The sequence below is a fragment of the Piliocolobus tephrosceles genome, chromosome 9, assembly GCF_002776525.5.
Source record: "Piliocolobus tephrosceles isolate RC106 chromosome 9, ASM277652v3, whole genome shotgun sequence".
NCBI classification, from domain to species: domain Eukaryota; kingdom Metazoa; phylum Chordata; class Mammalia; order Primates; family Cercopithecidae; genus Piliocolobus; species Piliocolobus tephrosceles.
The window spans coordinates 8782630-8806659 of record NC_045442.1 but is presented as its reverse complement, the minus strand read 5'-3'; the positions used below and the strand labels follow the sequence as shown (position 1 = coordinate 8806659).

At 51.2% G+C, this 24030-nt stretch overlaps 2 protein-coding genes across 14 annotated transcripts in view; one reads left to right on the top strand and one right to left on the bottom strand.

Annotated features, from left to right (window-relative positions):
* ZRANB1 (zinc finger RANBP2-type containing 1) overlaps positions 1-5808 on the top strand; it is a 73592-nt gene extending 67784 nt beyond the window's left edge. For all 5 annotated transcript variants that reach the window (XM_023224417.3, XM_023224416.3, XM_023224420.3 and 2 more), the window contains 4 exons: positions 112-232; positions 1582-1711; positions 1866-2095; positions 3180-5808. In XM_023224417.3, the coding sequence (XP_023080185.1) occupies positions 112-232; positions 1582-1711; positions 1866-2095; positions 3180-3398 (700 nt within the window). In that variant the 3' untranslated portion in view covers positions 3399-5808. The remainder of the gene's footprint in view (positions 1-111; positions 233-1581; positions 1712-1865; positions 2096-3179) is intronic.
* Positions 5809-6736: 928 nt separating this feature from the next.
* Positions 6737-24030, bottom strand: part of CTBP2 (C-terminal binding protein 2) — a 172692-nt gene continuing 155398 nt past the window's right edge. For 5 of the 9 annotated variants that reach the window (XM_026456532.1, XM_023224414.3, XM_026456533.1 and 2 more), the window contains 8 exons: positions 21717-21871; positions 21329-21473; positions 16424-16630; positions 12683-12897; positions 12066-12196; positions 11423-11550; positions 10919-11036; positions 7920-8100 (listed from right to left, as the gene is read on the bottom strand). In XM_026456532.1, the coding sequence (XP_026312317.1) occupies positions 7920-8100; positions 10919-11036; positions 11423-11550; positions 12066-12196; positions 12683-12897; positions 16424-16630; positions 21329-21473; positions 21717-21854 (1263 nt within the window). In that variant the 5' untranslated portion in view covers positions 21855-21871. Of the gene's footprint in view, positions 8101-10918; positions 11037-11422; positions 11551-12065; positions 12197-12682; positions 12898-16423; positions 16631-21328; positions 21474-21716; positions 21872-24030 lie in introns of all 9 variants that reach the window. The other 4 variants (XM_023224409.2, XM_023224410.3, XM_023224411.3 and 1 more) reach the window with 4 other exon arrangements.

Here is a 24030-nt window from a genome sequence, read left to right as displayed (position 1 = left end):
CGACAGAGAGAGACTCCGTCTCAAAAAAAAAAAAAAAAAAAAAAGATCAGAACTGTAAATGTTTTATTTATAGAAGGCTTATTTATTTTTTTTACTATCCTGCTTTTTCAGGTTTTATACACGCTGGAAAGATTGGGAATCATGGTATTCTCAGAGCTTTGGTTTACATTTTTCCTTGAGAGAAGAACAGTGGCAAGAAGACTGGGCATTTATACTGTCTCTTGCTAGTCAGGTGAGGATGCTTCAAGTCTCGTTGCTTCTATGAGAAAAGTGAGCGTGTAGTCTAAATTGATTTATTTGAGCAAACCCTTTTGGGGGCAATGTGGTCGAAGAAAAGAATGCTTGACTTGTTATCAGTCGACTTGGGTTCTAGTGATGACTGCTATATATCAAATAAATAGTAAGTATAGATGACCATAGCAAGTCCTCATGCAGAACAGGGGAGAGAGTAATATGTGTTGTTATATTGAATGATTAAAAAACATCACAAAGTGACAGCTGTGCTGTGACGGTTGCATACACTAGACAGTCTTGGGATGGCTTTCCATTCCTGTAGCGCAGGTTTGCTGCCTGTGGTACCTGTCCAGGTGAGTTCTGTTCTGTCTCTGGGGACACTTACTCAAGATTACTGAACTGGTATAGGTACTTGCATTGCTGTTGCTGATCTCTTAGGCCCTGAGGATCCAGTTGTCGATCTTTATAATGCTCCCTGTGGTGAGGCAATACCTGTGTCATGTAGGCAAAGGGAAAGGGTAGTTTAGCTTACTCTGAACTAATTACCATCAATAGGAATGATTTCTGATTAATGTGGGAATGAATTTTTCCAAGTTTGCTAACCCCTTTTTATTAATGAAGGCTTCTTGTAACACGGAACTGTGTAGGGTTGTCCCTTAGACTCTTGGTTTCATGCTTTATGTTATGAAACACTTCAGTATACCAGACTGTAAAGTACAAATATATATACAGCTGCTCCTTTTTTTTTCCCCATAAAGCACCATGATTCATTTGAACTTAGAGAAGGAGGGTACCGCATCTTTGGGTAATCTGGGCAGGATTCATAGTGGTTGATTTACATGAGACATGTATCTCACACCATGCATTGTAGCTCAATGATGGACCCATTTAATATTAGTAGTCACAAGTTAGGTGATACTGCCATTTACATTTGCATGAAACAGGCTCACTTTTTTATTTCAGGAGGACTTTGTTGGAGGTAGTGCTTTGACAGTAACTTAACCAGAATGTGATAATAAAGCATCCTTAGCTATCTGAATTTCTGGTTCCTGAGGTTGGAGAGTTAGTGGTGAGGTTGGGTAGCAAGGGATATTTCAAAATATGTATGCACATCTATATAATTTGTGAGTTTGGGTGGTAAATGATATTTGCATGTAGCCTTTGTAGATTTCTTTTACAGTTTTATTGGATTTATTATTTGAGGAATCAAATGCTGCTTTGACAATTTTTTGTTTCTTAAAAACCAACTGCGATAGTATACTGAAGGGGAGGTAGTACTGTTTTTTACACATCAGTTTTCCAGGAGTGGTAATAAAATGTTTTAAGTTTTTGTTTTGTTTTGTACAGCCTGGAGCAAGCTTGGAGCAGACGCACATTTTTGTACTGGCACATATTCTTAGACGACCAATTATAGTTTATGGAGTAAAATATTACAAGAGTTTCCGGGGAGAAACTTTAGGATATACTCGGTTTCAAGGTAAGCCATCATTCAGGAGCATTTTACAAGTTTCTTTGAACAGAATGGCTCAGATGTCAGAAAGGAGCAGTGGACAGGGGAATGTGAACAAGGGCAGTGAGGGAGTGGCTCTTTCTTCCTGTAACTGTTGGGATTTTCTTCCCTCCCTTTCCAGGTGTTTATCTGCCTTTGTTGTGGGAACAGAGTTTTTGTTGGAAAAGTCCGATTGCTCTGGGGTATACAAGGGGCCACTTCTCTGCTTTGGTTGCCATGGAAAATGATGGCTATGGCAACCGAGGTGCTGGTGCTAATCTGAATACTGATGATGATGTCACCATCACATTTTTGCCTCTGGTTGACAGTGAAAGGAAGCTACTCCATGTGCACTTCCTTTCTGCTCAGGAGGTAAGCAGTGTCTTTCTCCCATGAACTATTTCCAGTAGTGACCTTGTACCAGAAACAGCATGAGGTGCCTTTCAGGTGTGGTTTTATCTGCACTGTCACTTAATTTCTGAATGTGATTGTAGTAATTGCTGAAGATACCAGTTATACTTTGAAACTTACCTTTTCAAAACTGCTGTATGGGGGACACATCAAGGAACTTAAGGTGGTGATGGGTTTTAAAAAGTAAAGATGAGGTTTGTGATTTAAATACGGCATTTAGGGAATGAGAAGCACGTTTTTATCCGAAAGCAGAGTTCCAAGAATTGCAAGGCCAGTGTGGTTTAAGAGGAGTAAGCAACAGGGAAAGAGGGTAGGCGGCAGTGGAGGGAGGGAGGTAGGTCAGAGAGGATAGGGATGGGGTGGAGTTCACTGAAGGCTTTTTAAAGCTTTGGGTTTTACTCTGGATAGTGTAGTAAGCCAATGGCTAGTTTACCCAGAAGGGGAACATTTGGGGCTCTGGTGCAGTGGCAGGAGCTGGAATACCAGGTGTTGTAGATGAAGGGGAGTGAAAGGGTAGTATAGACCAGACAGGGGAGGTGGTGAGAACGTACAAAAACAGCGCTCTTGCAGAAAGCCAGTATTCTTAGAAAAGTATTGGTCTTTTATTCAATAATACTAGTAATTATCATAAAACGTTTATAATCACAACATGAAGAAAAATTCATAGACTGTAACTTGTATAATTTCAGCTTGTACATAATTGACTTAAGTAAACTTACCTTGTCATGTGTTTGAAGCTGTGGCTTGCCAGGATCAGTTTATTAGGACATTTGTTTTTTGTTATTTTATCTAACAGATTACCTTCTAGTGTGCTTTTCTCTTTAGTTTTTTTCTGAAAAATTTGCCATTGATGTCTTTTTAAATTTAACCAGAGCAAACTGGACTTTAAACACAAAACTTCCAAGAGATCAAAACCATGTGAAAAGTTGATTGCTTTGGCCTTTTCATGAGTTAGCATACCAGCTGGCAGTTTCCATGTCACATTCCTACCAAGTCTCTGATCTGCTGTATGATTTTTCCCTTTGTCTTCATATTCCTCCAAAAGCTAGGTAATGAGGAACAGCAAGAAAAACTGCTCAGGGAGTGGCTGGACTGCTGTGTGACAGAGGGGGGAGTTCTGGTTGCCATGCAGAAGAGCTCTCGGCGGCGAAATCACCCCCTGGTCACTCAGATGGTAGAAAAATGGCTTGACCGCTACAGACAGATCCGGCCCTGTACATCCCTGTCTGATGGAGAGGAAGATGAGGATGATGAAGATGAATGAAAAAAAAAAAAAAACCGAACAGCAGAAGACCAAGGCATCAGATCTGTAATGACCCTAAAGTTAGTGTGGTGCTCCAAGCAGAGTCGACATCATGGAATGAACCAAATCTGGCAGGATCTGCTCGGGGAAGTGCTTTCCTGGACCACACACACCTAATGGAGATAATGCCTCTGCTGCGTGATGGGACAGAGAACTTTAGTTGGACTACAGTTTGTAAAAAAAAAAAAAAAAAACCCTAATTTTATTAAGACAGAACTTTTTTCCTTTCAAATTGTAAATCTGTCTATAAATGTAACGCATGTGGTTGTGTAAGAAATTGTGTAATAGGAAAAGTTGTACCAGCATCTTCATATTATTGAGAAAATTTTTTCAGCATGGGCACTTAGAAAAAGCACATGGCAAATGGCTCTTTGTTCCTTTAAGATATTATTTCAGTAGAACCTGACATTCTACTTTAACCTTAAAAGATCCGTCTAAGTCTCAGAGATCTGGAAACGTTTTGTACAGATTATCCACACCAAAACACAAAAATAACCTTTTATTTTATTAATAATTTAGTTCCTGTTGTGCCCAATCCAATCAAATCTTTTAGGAACAAACTGCAAGAAAAGCTAAGAATGTTTTAGAGTGAACTAAATAGAGACATTGCTTACTTGTTTTGAAGAGGGTTTTGGTTTTGGTTATTGTGTCTTAAGTTTTCTGATATGCCCCCTTTCGATATTTAGATATTTATTTGTTGGGAAGGATACCTTAAAATGAGGTTCTTATTCCAGATTCTGGGCAGTGGTCTGTGAGTAGTTTTTTTCCTGGATGAAAAGGGAGCAAGCCCACTTGTCACTAAATGGATCGTGTGCAGTTTGCTCACTTGGACTCCATCCACAATGCACTACTCCCAAATTGCCATAGGCCTTCGGATTCTTCCTCTCATCGCCTCTGCTCTAAGCAAATCTTGTTAGAAGGGCATGGCATGCCTTTGCTTAGGCAGATTGGGAATACCCATTCACTACAGAATAAAGATTTTAAAAATGCAATAAGGTGGTAAATGCATTCTATGAAGAATTTCTCAGTGTTTAGTCTGAGAATTTTTGCATGTTGGTTAATTGTGGCCATTCTTATTTAAAGTTAAAATTATAATCTTAGGTAGAAAAACTTTTTTATAAGAAACATTATTTGACCACTTCAGGTATACATTCAATACTGGCTAAAAATTTCAGACCTATCTCAGGAACACAGAAATACTTGGTGTCCTGATAAGCACTTTCTAGACTATTGATGTGGCCAGGAATTTGGAAAGAAGACACACACACACGTATTTTTTTTTCCCTTCCCTGTGATGAAAAGGCTGTGAAAACCTTAAAGTATTTGCTTTTTAGTTGATAATGAAATGTGTACAACCTCAAATTTGCTGCCAGAATGATACTAAAAGTAGAAAAATACTCACAAAACTGTCATGTCTTTAGTTCCGCCCCCCCCCCCCCAAAACTCAGTAAAAAGGTGTTCCCAGGATGAAAAGATCATTTTTGCTGCATGCTAAATCTTGCAGGAAAAAATGATTTTTGTAGTATGATTCCGTAGAAACGAATCTTTGATATAATGTAAATGCTGCTGTTTCAAGTGGTGAATGTGTTCTTAAAAATGGGCTATATTGTTTGCTTTCATTTTGGCCAATAATTAGTTAATCGAGTTTGTAGAAAATGTTAGCATTCTGACTACTTAGCATCTGTAGTAACTTTTCTCTATGTATAGGGATAATTTTTTAGTGGGCAGAGATGCTGTTCTAGTTGCCTGTTAAGCAAAATCTGCCCTCCCAATTGAAGAAGCCAAAGAGAATTGTTAGAGGGAAAAGCATGTAGCCATTGCAGCCTGCATTGCAGCCCGCGTTGTCCAGCGAGTATATGCTCCGTACTTAGCTTCTACTGTGTGTTGTGGTCTGGTGAGTGTTGTTTCCTCTGCGCGCTCTATTTATTTATTTATTATCAGTGACCCTGACCACATAGTGTGATAGGTGCAGCATTCTTCCCTGTGGGAAAGAATTAAAGATGGTTCCATTTCCTAGACTACAGACAGGAATGGGGCTCTCAATGGTTTTCATAGACTGGCTGTTAAAGGCCAAAAGTTTTGGTAAATCAATGCTGTATTATGCTCTTGAACTATTAAACAGCCATAATTATTGTCCCAAGATAGAATATAGTCCTTTTTCAAAGATGATACATGGCTAGGTGACAGACTCTGATAAATGATTGACTCTGGATAGTAAGTCATGCCTTCGCTCTGTGGACTTGATGGTTCTTTGCATAGAGCAAACACAGCATGGCATTTTGTTTTGACCTGTTCTTCCTTGGAGTTAAATTCATATACATGTATATAAATTTTGGTTTGGGCAACCAAGATATAATTAAACAAAACCCAGGTGGGCCATGGACTCAGACCTGCCTTATGTTTTTGACTCTTAGGTTCCTCGTGTCCCAGACTTCTTCACGTATGTGAAGGTAAGATGCTCTGTGTGCGCTTGGCCTCCTTTCCACGCATATTTCATAGTCTCTTTGAGAGTGGTTACGAAGATGTTAAACTACCTTTTTGTTTCCTGGGGTGATAGGTCGGTAACTGTGAGTGCCGTCTCTCTCCATGTGAGCTTGTGTTAATGGACACTTTTATGGTAAAGTTGGGATGGGGCCACCACCTTAAAATGAGTGAGCGGACAAGGCCAGGCAAGCCAAAGGCTTGAAGACACCATGAGTTTTTGGTTTTGTTTTAATGGGAAGGGAAGTATAAGGAAGAGCTCAGAGGGAGTTTGATACCTGGAATTGTTGGACTTAATTGACACTTAGCAGACACTTAGTATAAAGGTTTAATTCTATTTAAAAAAGAAAAGAAGATCCATTAAATCAACTTCAAGTTCTTAACTCATGGGACTGTTTTGCAACACTTCTTTGTAAATATTTTGTTTGTTAGGTTATTGGCAAAACAGTTTCAAGGTTCACTTCCCTGCCTTGAACCAGGTCCAGGCCATTTTGCTTCGGGGTAAATTAAAATCAGAACTCTTAAGTTGAGCAACTTTTTTTTTTTTTTTTTTTTTTTGAATGTAAGACTTAGCTCTAACCCACCATTACATCTTAAGGATGGCATGACTTGATAATGATGGACTTGTGTGAGGTTTTGATTTTTCAATTAAACTTTGTATCACACGAGGTAATTGTCAGCGTTCTTGAGTCTGGTTATGGAATAGGCAGAACCCTGTAGTAACAAGAGTTGGAAACTGGCTAATTGACAATGCAGTTGCCTTAAACATCTCAAGTAGAGAACTTTTACATTAGTGAGATGTACTTGAATTTCAGAACTTAACAAATTTTAATTACTTTTTATTGAAAACTGCACTGAACGCTAAATGTCCACCTTTACAATAAACAAATACAGTAACGGTAACTCACACTAAAACAAAACATACTTCTGATAGCCATTATTTTTCTGTTTGGGACAATTTTAAAGTTTTTCTTTTGTCACAAAAACAGGAATGTACCTATACAAAGGCTCAAAATAGGCCATCTTTTTAAACAAAAAGGCAATGATTCACAAAAGACTATGAGCAGAACATGGAACTAGCTGATACAAATCTAATAGGATTTGTTAAAATCAGTCACATCTAATACATCTGAAGTGTTCTTGTATAAAATATCACGTGAAGAAAAGAAGACTTTATCAATGTCTAAAAAAGTGGGTTTGTTCATAGACAATCTGACAAGTTACCATAAAAAGTGTTTCCTGAGACATAAGGAAATGCAACATTATTCTTCTTGAACCCTTTTAGCTCAAGACTTTCCACTCAATAAAATAGCAGAGGATCTGAAACTGAGAAAATATATTTGAGTACAAACAGCTTGTGAAACTTAATACTTTTTTTTTTTTTTCATCATCAGAGGGTTTTACTGAACTTACAACCAACTTGCCCGCTCAGTATGCAGTTCAGATGTGAGCGACGCTCCTCTGTACAGGAGCCTGTACTGTCTTCAATCCTATGCGTGCAGGTGTCTACCACAGGCAAACAGTTTCCTCCCCATTTGGTAGTAATGTGATTTTCCTATTAGCAAAAAGAGGTCTCCAGCCCCTGTAGACTTAAGGGACTCAAGTCACAGGATGGGGATTTCCTCTTAATATTTTTTATTTTGTTGTTTGAACTCTTGATGCAACATTGTAGAGCAGGGTGTTCAGGACCTGCTGTGCCCAAGGGACTGATAAAGAAAAAAGCTCTATTTATTCTTTGTGATTTGATGCACAGATGAAAAACTTAACACACAATAACAGAAGTTGGTCGTTAATAAATCACATCCTAGTCTTTCAGCGCTTCCGTAAGCAGACGACATCTGCAGTTTTCTAGCTCTTGTAGTTTTAACACTGCAACATCAATGATGCATATGTCCAGAATCAGTTACAAAGACCATCAGATTCTTTTTCTCTCAGTTCATCTATTTTTCACTGTCTCTTGGTCCCAAGTGTATCTGAATGATTACCTTCCGGCATTCTCTGCTATTGCTCGTTGGGGTGCTCTCGATTGTCCCCATGTTTTGTGGGCTGGTTGGGAGAGGGCGCTTGGGAAGGATGTGCCACTGTCGGGAGGTTGTGAGTCACTGGGATGCCCCCGGGGATGATCCCTTCCATGGCTGCAGGAAGTCCTCCTGGAGCCACGCCCACGATGCCTGGCGGATATCTAAGGAACACACAGAAATAGGGCCTAGTAAGTTGAGGGCAGAGTTGCCAAGCTCTTGGCTCTTTTCCTACTTCCAGCATTCTGACAGGCAGTTTTGCCAAGCTGTCCAGGCTGGTCTCAAACTCTTGAGCTCAAGTGATCCCCCACCTCCCCCATAGGCCTCCCAGAGTCCTGGGAGTACAGGCCAGAGACACCACGCCTGGCTAACAATTTTTTTTTTTTTTCTTTTGGAGACAGAGTCTCGCCCTGTTGCCAGGCTAGAGTGCAGTGGCGTGAGCAATCTCAGCTCACTGCAACTTCTGCCTCCTGGGTTAAAGTGATTCTCCTGCCTCAGCCTCCCGAGTAGCTGGGACTACAGGTGCCCGCTACCACGTACCCCGGCTAATTTTTGTATTTTTGTTAGAGACGGGGTTTTACCATGTTGGCCAGGATGGTCTCAATCTCCTCACCTCGTGATCCGCCTGCCTCAGCCTCCCAAAGTGCTGGGATTACAGGCGTGAGCCACTGCGTCCGGCCCTAGCTAACAATTTTTATGGGATAGTTTATCCTCCCTATCCCCAGAGCAAGAAGTCTCAAACACTGGCAACTTAATTTATAAAAACCAGTCCAGTGAAAACACGGGGCCACTAATTTTGTAGCTTTGAGATAACAAGATACTAGCCCATGCTAATTATGAATGTGGGTATACTCTACTGTTTGAACACACTGTACAAAATGGACTCCCAAGTGTTCACCAGTTACTTCTGACTGATAAAATGACTTCCCAACAGCACAATGGACTCTTAGGGACTGAATGTTTGTCTCCCTCCATCCCCCTAATTCCAGTTCAAATCCCACACCTCCAAGGCGATGACCTGAAGAGGTAAAGCCCTTGGGAAGTGACTGGGTCAGGAATGGGATGAGTGCCCTTACAGAAGGGAGTCTGGTTAGTGCTCTGGCCCTCTCTGCCACATGAGGATGCGGGAAGAAGCTGATGGTCGGCTGCCTGGCCCTCACCAGAACCTGACCATGATGGCAGCCTCATCTCAGACTTCCAGCCTCCAGAACTGCAAGACACTTCTTTACAAGCCACCCAGTCAATGCTACTCAATTATGGCAGCCACAACTTACTCAACTTTCTAGGCCGGTTGGTTATATACTCCCATGGCCTGAGATGGGAAGTGGTATGCTTGCTGGCTGTTGGCTGGGGGGCTGCCTTCCTCAGAACGCCCAGGCTTGGGCTGGTTTTATATTGCAAGCACGAGGTGCTGTGTGAGGACATACTGCATTCACCACCCACAGAACACAGGGTCCTCGGGCAAAGTGGGACTCAGTGTATTCACACAGACTTAGGAAGCAGGGCATAGTTCCCAAACCCTTTATCATCCAGGTAGAGGAGGCGTCTCACTGTGGAAGCCACCGCACCTCCCGCTCCTGGCCTGCCATCCTGTCACCAACAGTCAAATCCCCAAGACCTTCAGAAGGACTCTGGTCATGAGGGTCCCTTCCAGTCCCTTCCTCAGTGCACATACACTGTTCTAGGGGGCCTAAGAGCCCCGGCTTACGTGAAGGATAAATACAATGGCGACATGAAGAGGTGGGCCCCCAACTTCACCCAATGGGGGATCTGATGCTGTGATGGGCTTGAAAATACTTGTGAGGGCCAAAAGGATGGGACTGGAGGAAATGTGAAGACAGCCACGTGACCTGCAAGCACCGCATAGCTTCTTCAGTGTCGGAGCCTTCATTACACAAACTAAACGCACCCTGGTTGTCACTATGGCTACAGCAGGGGACGTGTGGCAATGTCTGGAAACATTTTCCATCATCATGAGTGGGAGTGGGAGGTGCTACTGGCATCCGGTGGGTAGAGGCCAGGGATGTTGCTAAATGTCCTAGAATGCACAGGCCAGGCGAATGAAGAGAATGATCGGCCCCAAATGTATTGCCAAGAGCTAGAAACCCTGGTTTAGAGTATGTAAAAATTTTTCTTAAGATTCAAGGCTGCAACTTTATGCATGAAGGGGCTACTGATTTCCTGGGAATCCAGCAATAATGTGGGGGCGGGGGTGGTAGGGGTGGGAGAAAGCCGATTCGTGGATGGGAAATACCACAAAAGAAACCACCTCCCTGTGAGGGCTCCTGTCTTTACCCCACTCTGCATTCCCGAATACGGCTCGTTTCTTGGCTGACCCAAACTACAGGCATCATTCTTAGCATGTGGACAAGGTCATTATCCTGAGTTGATTGTACCTTCATTGGCCAGAATGCCTTCCGTGGACATAAGATTCAAATTAGAAAATGAACTTGCTCACAGACCTGTGCAATTGAACATCTTACCTATATAAGCCTTTCTCTTTGAGAAGCCTTTTTTTTTTTGGTGGTTGGGGGAGCCGGAGGCGGGGTTATCTCACTCTGTGGCCCAGGCTGGAGGGCAGTGGGTGATCTCGGCTCACTGCAAACTCCACCTCCCAGGTTCAAGCAACTCTCCCGCCTCAGCCTCCCTAGCAGCTGAGACTACAGGTGTGCGCTACCATGTGTGGCCGAGAAGCCTTTTGGTTCTAAGATGGCTTTAGAATGAAAGGCAGTTCCTAGCACCTGTGGTCAATCACATGCGACCGAACCCACTCCCTTTTAAAATAGGAGCTTCTGTTCCATGAAATTAGGCATTGGAAGACCTGAGGGGGCAGTGCACACAGTTCCTGCTGAGAAGGCCAATTGTTGTGGCCCTGCTGTAGCATCTGCAGGAGGTAAGCTTCCCACCAAATTTGGGCTTGACTCTCCCTGGCCTCGGGGTGTGGTGCTCACAGGCTGGGATACAGTCAGTTCCTCTTCTCACCTGTATGTGGCACCATTGAGCTCAGGATGAATTGCTTGCTGGTCTATTACTGACCAAGGCGCTGATGTGACAAAGAATTCCTTGTTCACACAGTTTCTTAAGCTTTCTGGGATGCGACCTAGGGTAAGATGATTAAAATATCATATTATTTTTACAAATCACAAGAAGTTTAACATTACAGCTGTAGCTGCTTATGTGGGAAATAAGCATTTGTAAAAGCGTAAAACATCCAAAGGCCCAAGTGCTTGAGCTCTTCAACACTGACCTTCAGCCTCTGTCTGCCCCGCCCGAACCCCTGAGTTGATGTCTGGGCCTAAAGGGAATGGTTCTCTCTCTGAAGTTTAGTTCAGGGCTTACATAAATAGGCAGGGTCCAAGTCGTATAAATTTGGTGCTAAAAGTGAATTCTACCCGTCGGGAGCCACCTGTAGCCAGCAGGATGGGAGCCGGCTGGACTGTGGAGCTCAGGCTGCCCTTGGCAGGCCGGAGGCACAGAGGAGCTCACCTGTGATGGCTCGGCGGATCTCCGTGGCAGCCGCCTCCCTCATCTCCAGTGATGCCTGCTCGCTGTACCAGGCAGTGTGAGGAGTGCAGATGAGATTCGGTGCATCTTTCAGCGGACCCTGAGCAAAGCTGGAAAAATGTCGAGAAAAGAGTAAGTGGGAAACGCTGCATACTCTCTCTGCCCTCCTCAGCACGAGGGAGCTCTTGGCCATGTAGGAAAGTAGCTGCATAGATAGCGTGGATACAGAACATCTGTGATGGTATTTTATGAAGGCTGGGTTGAATGTAATTATCAAAATTCTATAAGAACTGTAATTGGTAGATGAAAAAGTCCAATTCTATTGAACGCTTGTCCTGCTCTAATCCAGGGCAGAGATAATGCCTGTCTGTCTAAAGACCAGAACCACCACCACCACCACCACCACTTTTCTGCCTCTCCTTTCCCGGATGACCTTTGGGAAACTTCCAGTCCTTTTACAATTAGAATACAGCACAATCCTTAGAAAAAAGAGACTGTAAACGTCATCTCTGGAGTTTCCTGCCCAGGGACCTGTTTGGGAAAAGGGCCTCAAGTTCAAAGTGTGAGGGGCAGGTGTGGAGTTGGGCCCTGTGGGCTCCTGGTAGGCAGCTAGGGCAACACGCACCTAAAGGGCTCCGACTCATGCACGTCGAGGGCTGCCCCTCGTATCCTGCCCTCCTTGAGGGCTTGTGCTAAGGCTTTCTCGTCCACCAGGCCACCACGGGCTGCGTTCACAAGGAATGCTCCCTGCCTCATCTGTGGAAGGAAAGAAAAGCCGGTTACAGGCACACTGGCACGGTGGGAGACTCTTGTACCAAGGTTTACAGAAGAAAGCTGCAAGCCAGGAGTTTTATTGGTCTAAGTGGTTTAATGTGTGTGCTGCAGTTTGAGGGAAGGGAGTGGGAAGTTTTGGTGATGGCTGGAAGCCAGGGCCGTTTCTGCTGAGCCTGAGAGGAAGCAACACGGTGGAAAGGCTGGACTGTGCCGAGCTGCGGGCCTCTTGGAAGGCTCTGGGAACCCTGTGAAGCTGGGTCCTGGCTAGCGCCTGTCCGTCTCCGCTTCGCCTGGCTCAGCCGAGGAAGGGCTTCACCTGACTTGTCTCTGGGGTGTTGCAGGGTCTCTTCCCTGCTCAAGTGTATCCAGAAACCATCTCCCTTGCCCTCCATGTCCCTCTTGTGCCCACAAGCAAGTGCTACCACCTTTCGACAGAAGAAGCTTCCATGGCATCTATTTTCAAATTACCTGCTTTATGGTAAAGTCATTGATGAGGTGGTGGTTATGTTCGTTGAGATTGCAGTGCAAGGAGACGCAGTCGCTCTGATACAGCAAATCCTGCAGGGTGTAGACCCTCTGCACGCCCAGGGACCGCTCGATCCCATCCTGCAAGTAGGGGTCATAAAATATGACGCTGAATCCAAAGGCCTTGGCTCGAACTGCAACCGCCTGCCCCGTGCGACCTGTACAGAAACAGAGCGTCCAGGTGAGTGAGTCCACGGCCCGCGCCCCAGCGCTGCCACCTCCATTGCGTCTGAGCCGAGTCCGGGCTTGCCATCCCTGCTGGTAGCTGCTGCCGGAGAAACCGCGTGCCCAAAGCTTAGGCCTGAGTTGAGCACTGCCCGCGAGGGGCCACCATGGCCGACGTGGGACAGGTGAGGACCGCAGTGCTTGCTGCTTATATTGGCCACAGCAGAATTTTTGTTAAGAACAAAACAACCCTTCCTTGTTACTGACATTTTCAAACACAATTAGAGTGTTCTGACAAGCCCACATGCCCCTCCCATCACCACCCGTGTCCTCTGTCCCCACTCCTCTCCACACTTCTTGTGTGCACTGCAGGCTTCGTAACATGAGCTTTGTGTTTGAAAAACTTGCTCTCAATATAACAGGGAGTGATGTCCTGCCTCGTCATCACTGGGCTCGCTCCTGCAAAGGGTGACATGAACACAGTGGCTCCCTGCAGGCCGGCCTGAGTGCAGACTGGCCACGTTCTACTGTGTTCTGGGCGGGAGGCAGGGCAGGTGACCATCAGGCCTGGACCTGTCCCACTGGTGGGGCCTCGTGCCCATCTGCAAGTATGCAGCCTGGGCCTCCCGCCAGCGGTGTCACAGGATGAGGAGGTGTCTCCCACTCCCCAACAGCTGTCATTTCATAAACCCATGCGGTCCCCTCCATAGCACCTCCAGCTTCTCAGACCAATTGTCAGCATTTTCAAAATAAAATGGTTAGTTGTTGATGCTTGACTGGGTTCTCCCGGAGATCACAGAAGGAATCTTTAAAGCCATCGTTCCAAGGTGCAGGCGGGAGAAAGACAAAGATGCGCATTTGCGAGCAGGCAGCCCGTGTTCCAGGGGTACCTCAATGCTGGATGCCTCCTCCTCCTGCAGCAGCTCCATCTAACTGACGGCCTGGCTAGGACAACTGCCGTAGTTAGAACAAAGGTTGAATAAGGCCAGTCTGATCAGGGACAGCTGCAGGGCAACTAGCATAGCAAGGCACGAACCATCACGCCTCCCCTCATCAGTGTCACCCCTTGGAGCAGGCAGTACTGGACGGTGGCAGGGACGGAGTGAGAGGTGGCTCTCTGACGCACTGGCAACGTGAGACTGAGGACCCCAGCATGCAACTGCTGTTCCTGCAGCCTCCATTCCCGTTCATGGTGTCTGTGCACGAACATGCATCAATCAGCGGGGCTCACACACTGCAGATCCGGGGCCTGGAGGGCCTGGGGAACAGCAGCCCAGAGCACCAAGCCCAGATTTCAACCGTGCTGACGGGGGCTGGGTGCCATTTCTTTGTTTTTTTTTTTCCCCAAGTTCACAAACCCCTTGAACTTTATTCGAGATTTTCTGACGACCTAATGACTTAATCCTGCTACTGACTTAATCAAAACCCTACAGAGGAGACCTACTCCCCCCCCCCCCCCCCCCCACCTTTTTAAAAGCCCAACTCCTACAGGCTACCTTTCCTTCAGTTTCTGTCCATGCCCCCAGCCCCAGGCTGCCCTCTCTTGGCAGCACCACCCCACCCGCCCGCTGCACTGAGCCAGCTGGGCCTGGGGGACTCCTGCTCAGTGGAACCCGAGGTCAGCAAAAGCTCTTAGCCCAGGATGGCTGCGGCAGCGACAGTCCTGAAGGCTACAGAGACACCTGGAAAGGGAGCAAGGAGAGACCATGACAGTCCCCGTGCTGGGGACCCAGGGTGGTGGCAGCAGTGGTTAGTGCACAGTCTCGAGAAAACAGGGCGGTGGCTGGGGGCTGAACTGGCCTCCATACACCGAGAGGGTTTTTAAAGTTGAATGACAAGGGCAGAGTCACAGGAACAACCCCAGGAAGAAGTCCCGTAACAGCTGCAGTCAGAAGCCCCTGAAACAAGCACTTCCGCAGTGAGGCCCCACCGTGCATCCAGGGTACTCATGACTACGCGGCCCCAGGCTCTGCAGCCTGGCCAGAGATCACCGAGGCCCCGAGGGGCTTCAGAGTATACGCAGATGGAGATGAAGCAGCATTTCCGAGCCATGAGGCCCAGTGGGGCCTGGACAGAGCGAGCCTGGTGTTCACACCACCTCTGCCTTTCCAACAAAGTCAAAACATGGTGGGTCCTTTAAAAGATCCCCAGGCCGGGCACGGTGGCTCAAGCCCGTAATCCCAGCACTTTGGGAGGCCGAGGTGGGTGGATCACGAGGTCAGGAGATCGAGACCATCCTGGCTAACATGGTGAAACCTCATCTCTACTAAAAAATACAAAAAAAACCAGCCGGGCGTGATGGCGGGTGCCTGTAGTCCCAGCTACTCGGGAGGCTGAGGCAGGAGAATGGCATGAACCTGGGAGGCGGAGCTTTCAGTGAGCCGAGATCGCGCCACTGCACTGTAGCCTGGGTGACAGAGCGAGACTCCCTCAAAAAAAAAAAAAAAGATCCCCAGCACCGGGCACTTCAATTCGGACCCCAGGCGAGGCCAGACCCAGGAGATCGTGGCCTGTAGAGGAGACAGAAAGATCTATACTCCCGGAAGCGTCCAGCAACTTCGCTCTCGTTCAAGCAGCACCCCAGGTCCAGAGCAGGGCTCGTGGGGAGAGCACGGGAGCTTCATCCTCGGAGGTGTGGAGCTCCAAGCAGAGGCCGAGCAGCAGCTGGGAGCCTCCCGGAGGCCAGAACATTACTGGCCCCGTGTGCACATGTGCCTTCTTGGAGTCCCAAAAGGCAGATGCCATGTATCCCACCAAATATCTACTTACAGATTGGGAAACTGAGGCAAAAAGCTCAGGTAATTCCCACAAGGCCACAGAGCTGGTACGTGGTGGTGTTGAGATTCAGTGGCAACGGGCTGAGGTCTCCTGGGTGTGGTGTCCCCACCCTGATGGTGAGCAGGGTGGGGACCTCCTCGAGCCCCCGTGCAATCAGGCTGCTTACCGCCACCTTCTCCTTGGCACCGGCCCCCCACCACCTTGCTAAAGACCCCTGGGGCCTCTGCCCACGTGTCTCCTTTTCCTGGCCCTCTCTCAGGAGAGCTTTCCAAGCCGACAGCCTGACTCTGCCACCCCAACCTGGCATTTGAAGGCCTTCAGGAGTGAGGCCATGCCCATAGTCCAAGTCTCCACTAAACCGCCAGCCCCTACTTGAGCCCCAAGCCTGGCTGCTTCTCCACGACACAGCTCCATACAGCCCCTGCCCTCCACCCCTGCCCAGGGAGATTCAGTGGGCACGGTGCCTTGCCTGCTGCTCCACAGCAGAGAATGCTATCCTGCCAGACACCGCAGACAGCAGCGGACACGCATTCTTCCGGACCAGCTCAGATCCTGCCTCTGGGGCAAGTTCCCTGATGGGTGTTGACTCTGATCTCCTACCCCATGCGACACAGGGAGGGGGCTGGCCTGCCTGCCCTGGGGACTCCTCAAGAGCAGGCTGGGGTTGCCTTTCCCGAGGGGTCCCCACTACGCCAGCCCGCGTCGGAGGGGGCGGGGATGGATGCAGAGGGTGGCACGTACCAAAGCCGATGAGGCCCAGCGTCTCCCCACGGATGCGGGCCGCTCCCGAGGCCACTTCTCGGATCTGTTCCACGCTCTGAACCCGCGTGCCTTCCCGCAGTGCCTGGTACAGCCACGTGTTCCTCCGGTACAGATTGAGGATGTGGCAGATGGTAGAGTCCGCCGTCTCTTCCACGGCTGCAGACGGGATGTTGCACACAGCAATTCCTAAAAGGGACGAGGCCAAGGCCGGAGATGACAAAACCTCAAGATCAGTGGGGAAGCCCCAGGGCTCCCAGCCCGCCCTCCTGACACAGGGTTGTTGGCACGGGGGAGGCCCATCTTATCGTCTAGCAGACGCGGGGCTGGGCACGTGGGTGGTAGGCCCTCAGGCTCTGACGCTCGGGAGGCTCTAGGCCGAACGTCCGCCCCTCCCTCCCAAGGAGGACTTTTCCTCCAGGACGTGGCTCCCGAACAGCCCAACTCCTATGGCTGATCTCGGGCCTGACTGGCTTCCTCCCGGGCTTGTGCTGAGTCCCAGGAAAGGACCTGGAGTGGCAAGTTAGTGGGCCTAAGACCAGACTCCTCCAAATGGACCCCACTCAAACCCCTCAGGGTCTTCCTCATAGAGCTGGCAGGGGTGACACAGAATGGCTTTTGGTTTTAAGGTATGCTAACAGTTTGATGCAAAAAACATACGTTTTAAACATACTTGTTCCACCCTCACATGGAGGCAAGGGCTGGCCCTGGGACGGAACTGATGACCGAAGCGTGTGCACAGTCATCCTGTAGCCCTGCGTTCAGCACCCTGCTCTGCTGGGAAGAACTAGACCGGACAGGATGCCCTCCATGCCCCGTGGAGCAGCCTTCAGGGCCAAGCGTGGCTTGGGGTGAGCCCTCTGGCCCCGTCCGAGCTGCAGAGACCAGGGCCAAGTATCTCCCAGCACGAGGCAACTGTGGCACGGAGAGTTAACCCGAGTCATAGGCAGAAAGGGCCCGACATTTACCCTCCACAGCCAGAGGGTGTCTGGGGAAGAATGAATGAATGCCAGATACAGCAGGGGTGCAAGGAGGCAGAGGGCCAGGCTGGAAACGGCCCCTCCCTACCACCCAACAGGTGGAGAACCAGACGCCTACTTGCAGCAGAGACCAGAGGGGCCGAGCCAGGGGTGGGGCCCCAGGGGGTGGGCTCAGCAGCCAGCCTGTGGCTGGCTCCCAGTTGAGCTCTCTGAGGAGGGGTGTGGTTATTTGGGCACCATGTCAGCCCAGGTGAAAAGGTTCCCACTTAACCTCAGGTTTGGGACCCCCTAGGAGAGTGCCTCCCCCAACAAGGGTTGCCCAAGGCACCGGGACAGGGCCACCTTTAAGCCAACCCACGATTCCTCTATCTTAAGTCCTGAAGATTGGAGTGGGGACAGCCATCACCAAGGCAGCTTCTTGGGCTCTACTAGACAGGAAACAAGAGCAGTGGGCGCCGCAAACCCACTTTCTAGACAGCTGCATGGCTGTCTCCCCAAGAGGCCACCCCTAGGTCTAGAGTCTTGAGAGTGACCCCTTCAGCAGGACACACAGCTCAGAGAAGGTGAAGCCACCGTGAGCAGGTCACCCACCCACCCAATGTGGCCACTGAGGGCTCCTCCGGGCCACAGACACCTGCCAAGGGAACAGTGTGGTTGACTGTGACTGAGGCCGACCAACTTTCCCACGAGCTGGATGCCAGGAATCTTGCAGGAAATGGGCCTCGTTCATTTGAAATAGCTCCGCCGAGAAGCCGGGGCTTGATCACATGCCATGTTATTATTAGAGTCAGATAGACTGAGGCCGATGCCAGAGGTTGAAGAAAATCTTTGGCGGTTGGGACAATTTGCATTCCTCGGGCAGGCTAAAGCCCAGCAGGGAGGCCCCACAGCAGAATCACCCTCAAGGACATTGGCTCCGTGCTGCCGCTGGGGCTTCGGGCAGCAGCAGCTCCTCCTAGAAGATGGGCTGGTGCTGGCTGAGAGACCCCGCAAGGCCACCTGTGTAAAGGCCCCCGGGTGGGTGGGGCACAAAAAAGGAGGCTGAGGCGGGACATCCGGTCAGTCTTCTCACGGAACTTGGACATTCAGCTCCTCGGTTCCAGTGCTCACCACAGTGCAGAGTCCCAGGACGGGGAGAGGGTGCAGGAGGAAGAGCTGCAGCCACCGCCTGGGATGGAAGAACCTTCCCGCTCCCACTGCTGCGGCGTCTCTGCCAGGAACCTCCATAACCTCCCCGCCCTCTTGGAGGAAGCGTCTTAGCTGTCCTACAACGCTCCGTGGATGCAGCCTCCCTTCTGGATGAGTCAAGCTGATCCTTCGAGTGCCACACGATGGGCGGCTCTGATACTCACAGGCTGGGCCTCCCAGTGTACATGGAGCCCGAAACATGGCACCAGAGAGGCAAGCTGCTTTGCTCTCACGGTCAGTGCCATGGTGCTTTAATCCCTTCAGGTCTGCCCCTGGCACAGGAACCAGATCAACCAGCCTGCTGGAGGCGGCGGGGGTGGGGAGGGTGGAGGGCCTCTCGAGGTCTTCCCCTCGTGTCTTCCGTGTCTTCCTGGCTCGTGGGAAGAAGTGCAGGTGAGCAGCTTCCTCAAGCGCTGCCTCTCGCCCATCATTCCAGGGCTGATGGCTCAGAACCTTGCGATCCCAGAAGGCTTCACCAGAGGCCTAGTGTGCTGCCTCATCCAACATGGAGGGCCCTGTTTTCTGGGCCGGCCAGGGACCCCCTTTCACATCAGGAAGAGGGCCTGCCTGCAGCCACCTGCCGCTCCCAGCCCTCAGCACAAAAGGCCCACTGACCGCATGATGTGGGCAATGCATTCGGAGACAAAGGACGTCTGGACAGAGGCTCATTTTCCGCCTCCAGAGTCTACGTTTGAAAAGTGCCCTTCAAAAGGGCCCCACAGATGTCTTCCAAGCGACCTTATCAGATGGGACCAGGATCAATGAAAATCCACCACTCACAGCCCTTCAATATCTTCCAAAACCGCAGTCCCTGGTCCTGGTCGTCTTCTGTGGGTCTCAGAACTCAGGGAACACAACCTCCCATCTCGGCCCTCCTGGGACCCCCGTCATTGAGGCCCTGGTGCCTTTCTGGCCCCACTGCCGTGTGAGGCCCTTCTAGAAATGGGGAAATAGGAAGTTCCACAGGCAAGGACCTCCCCTCTCTCCCTGGAAAGCAGCTGCTGGTCCAGCCGAGGAAGGTGAGGGTCAGCACCCATGTGGGCCTGGGAGATGGGAGGTGACGGGCAGACGTGCTGGAGAAGCAAGAGGTGTGCGGGGAAAAGGATTTGAGAGCCCCTGGCACACGAATCTGTATTCTTCTCTGCTGTTCAAACTTGGGATTTCAGCTCTACCAGGAGCACAAAGGACATTTGTTTTCAAACAAAAATATCCTTGTTTGTGCCAAGGAAAGATGGAAAATTTTAGTTTATACTAAACACGCTTTTGGAGACTCACATCTCCCGGAGTGTGTCTGTTCCAACGGAGGGGCTCGGAAGGACGCCACGGCTGGTAGCAAGCGAGGGGCGTGGGGACGGCGAGGGGTGGATGTGTGAAGCTGCTGCTTCCAGGACCCTAAGGGGTCTGATCTCAGTGACCCTCTCTCCTTCCCTGGCCTTTTGCTCTGGGATTTGCCCCTAGGGCAGCCCCACCCCACTGCGTCCCGACCCCTGTGAGTACATGGGCAGCTCCACCACTCGCCCGGCTCCCCAGCCCTGCTCCTGACACCAAGACCCACCCAGTGCTTCTGGTACCCGGGTGCTGCCCCGAATGGCAGTGAGGGACTCAACTAAGACTCTGACCCCAGGCTAGGGTTGTGGAGAGAAAGCTGGAGCCCATGGGGGTGGCCTCCCTGAAAACGTGGCCGGTGGTGCCCGAGGGCAGGATTCAGATGTATGTTGTGCTCTACTCAGAGACGATCTGACACCCAGCCTGTCCCGGAAGCACCGGGGCCCACTGGGGCCTCAGCCGATGGGAGGGAGGCGGGGAAATAGCGCTCAGGCTATTCCTGGAGCACAGGAAGGGCTGTTCCGAGGCTGCTGTCTGGAACACTGTGCCCGGGTTCCAGGTGGTTCTGAAGTATCCCTTAGCAGCCTCATGGATTTGGGGCACCTGAGTACTTAGAAGGCAGAGTACAGCTCCCACTCCAAAGTGCAGGGGCAGCATGTTCCAAACACAGAGCAAGCACAGCGCCCACCTGGCCCTCTCCCGAGGACGCTCGATGACACTGGTCTGCTCCTCGTGCCTCTGCACTCAGCCCTCATGGGCTCACACCGGGCGCTGGGCCAGAGGCCCCTCAACACGGCCCCAGCGCCTGTAGCTGGGGGTGCAATGAGCAGCTCTGAAGCCCCCAACTCCGGGATCGCGCCTGTGCCTCTGCTTTTCTTTGGAAGCCTCTGTCATCAGCTGTGTTGGGCAGGGGGTCTACCTTGCTTTGGTGCCAACCTGGGTCAGATGCTGCTAGGGCTGCCTTCCCAGAGCGGGAGGCCCAGGTTCCTGTGTGGACAGGGGTCTGGAGCTGTGTACCCAGCTGGGGTAGTTTAGGGGATGCACCCAGCAAGGGTGGTTTAGGGGACATGTGGCCAATCGCATTCTCCCCTCTGGAGGTGGCGCTGGGTGTTTCCAGATGGAGCCAGCAGCAGCTCGGTGTTGCCCCGAGGGCAGAGATGCATCATCACAGCCCAGCAGACCCCACACAGCAGCCAGCAGGGACAATCCTACCTGCGCCATGTGAAGGCAGGGCCGGCAAGGTGCTCCCCCGCCCGGCCTGCAGGCAGCCACCTTGCTACAGCCAGAAGCGGCTGCTCTGCGGTCCCAGTTCCAGCTGCTTCTCCGAGCCCACCCAAGCAGGGTCCACGGAGCTCCGGACAACGCCAGGCAGCCAGCGCTGCCTCGCACTCACCGAGCTCGCCGGCAGCCTTGATGTCCACGTTGTCGTAGCCACTGCCTATCCGCACGATCACTCTCAGGGCCTTGAACTTTTCCAGGTCCTCCCTGGTGAGGGTGATGGTGTGGTACATCATGGCACCCACGGCTTCATTTAGAACCTGCGTGGGAACAGAGCACAGGGTCGGAGCCCCACCCCGGGCAGCCCACCGGCACCACTTGGCCTGGTCTCCTGGCCCTATTGCCCTTGAACCCGAGGCAGAGGAGTTCAGTAGGAAAGCAGGGAACAGGGGTTTTGGGGCCTGTCGGTGACTCGGGGCGACCTAATGGGGGGATGCTGGGGAGGGCCGGGGAGGAAACTGCCCAAGGTCAGTGCAGCCCCTGGCCGGGTAGGGCGGGCCCACCTTCTCGTGGATTTCCTGTGTGGACTGCGCGTCACAGAAGGCCACAGTGGCCAGGTCCTTCAGGATGGGCATTTCCACAGTGCAGTCGCGGCCGTCCAGCAGCGCCACCAGGGGGCGGGGGTGCAGGGGGCCGTTCATGATCTGGGGACGGATACCTGCAAGGAGGGAAGCGACGAGCACAGTGGGTGGGTGGCTGGAGGGGCAGCTCCCCACTCATCGCTGCGGGCAGGGCTTGGGCAAGCGAGGGCGGCGGGGCAGCGAGGGCCCCACCTCCACCTGCATCACCTCCCGGCGAACCACTGTCACGAAGAGGGGCCCCCATCCCCACTTCCGATCCACTTGCGGCTCTGGTTGGAGATGCACACGGCTGCTTCCCTGCCAGCAGACCATAGTCCCAAGAGCCTCAAGGACCATGGGGCCCCGAGGCCAGCACAGGATGGCCCAGCACAAGATGGGCCCCACGCCGCGTGCCTCCCCGCCTGCACCGGCACCAGCTGCCCTCGCACAACGTGACAGGGGGTAAGGCGTTCCTGGAGAGGCCCTGCACAAACAAGTGCCCTGGGCAGGCTCCTCCAGCCCCTCTCGCCTGCGCTAGGTGGGAAGAGACGGTGAGTCTGGGGCAGGGAAGGTACGCCTGAGGGCAGGAGGCCTCTGGGGGCTCAGGAGAGCAAACTTCTCAGAGCACCCCACAGCAAGCAGCTCTCTAGACAGGCCAGAGCCATCACATTAACCCTGACAGACTTCCTGGTGCTGCCAACAAGGTGAAGGGACAGCTGTGAGGGCAGAGGAGCAGGGGCGACCCCAGGAAGGGCCCCAGTGGTCCTTTCCACACGTCCAAGTCCAAGCTCTCTAGCAACTTCATCTGGACCAGCAAGGCCGCCTCTAGATGTTCAGCAGAGTGGTGGAAGGCCTTCACCTGCCACGCCACAGATGCACATGCTTGCGCCCCGTGCACATACAGGGCAGACACCCTGCAGGGCCCTCCCAGGACGCAGCGAGAGCCCCAGGCCCCAGGGCCTCTTTTCTCTCGCTATTCTGTGCAGCAAACCCAGCCGGCTCTGAAGACCTCAGAGACAGAGAAGCAGCATTTTCTCCAAGAAAAACTGCCCCCTTCAAATCCATCCTTGGATTTTGTAGGTCCTCCTGACCATCTGCCCAAACCTCAAATCTTCACGACCCACACCCTGGATACAAGAGAACGGCCGAGTTCCAAGGTGCAATCCGCCAAGATGCCAGGAAGGGGCAATGTCTCTTTTCTTGTCAAATTAGGACTCTTTAACCTCAGATGAAAGCTCTGGGGCTCATCAAGCTTTCAGATGTCCGGATCAGCCCTGATGGCGGCCTTACATCCCCGTCCCCTCCCTCCCTCCGAGGCGGGACGGTTCAGGCCATTGCTCCAGGCTGGGCCCAGCCTGGTGACCCACCATGGGTAACCCAACCAGGAAGGTGCGACATTCCCGGAATCGCTGGCCTTTGGCCACAAGGCAGCAGGCTCAGGCTCCCACAAACAAAAGCAGGAGTCTTCCACAAAGGCCAGCTTCATCTGTGTGGCTGCCACCTTCCAGCCCTAACCTCCTCAAGGGCTCTTGGTAGTTCCCAAGCTGGCCACTTGGTGGGGACGGTGATCGGGACCCCAGCCATGGGGGGCTCCTGCTGGACCACCAAGGCTCATACTCAGTTAGCCACACACTCTAGTAAGGAGCCGAGGAAGAAAATCCCCCTCCACTGGAGCCTACGTCCTGTTCAGACTATACACGGTGCTGGGGGGAGGGACGGCCCAGGGCACCCGCAACTGGGCCTTGGGACAATCGTGTCTTTGAACACAAGGTACAAAAAAGGCTTTTGTCTCAGCCTCAGAAGAATGGGCTGGGGGAGCCAGGGCCACAGCCAGCCCTGCATGGCCCCCAAGCCGTGTGCAGTTCTCCTGCCACCCCTGGCTGGGAGAAATCGTAGTCCCTCTCAGCCCTGAGCAGCAGCCGCACCCGACGCTCAGACGCCAAGGGCGCACGTGCACCCAGTCACTCCTGCTGCTGCCCCAATGCCCAGGTCCCCAAGCGGGGTGTCCGCATGAATCTGCACCAGGAAAACAGGGCAGGGCAGGGGGAAGATACGGCAGGGACGAGGGTCAACACCCCCACGTCCTCGCCAGCCCACGACCCGTATGGGTGGACAAAGTATGCAGCAGAAGGCTGGACACCCCCCCAGCTCATCCGCGAGGTCCACAACAGCACCGTCACCCAACGAGGACCCCGACACACATGGCTCCCACCTGGGTTCCTCTCTCCTGCTAAGAAAATGGTGCAACTGCCAAATT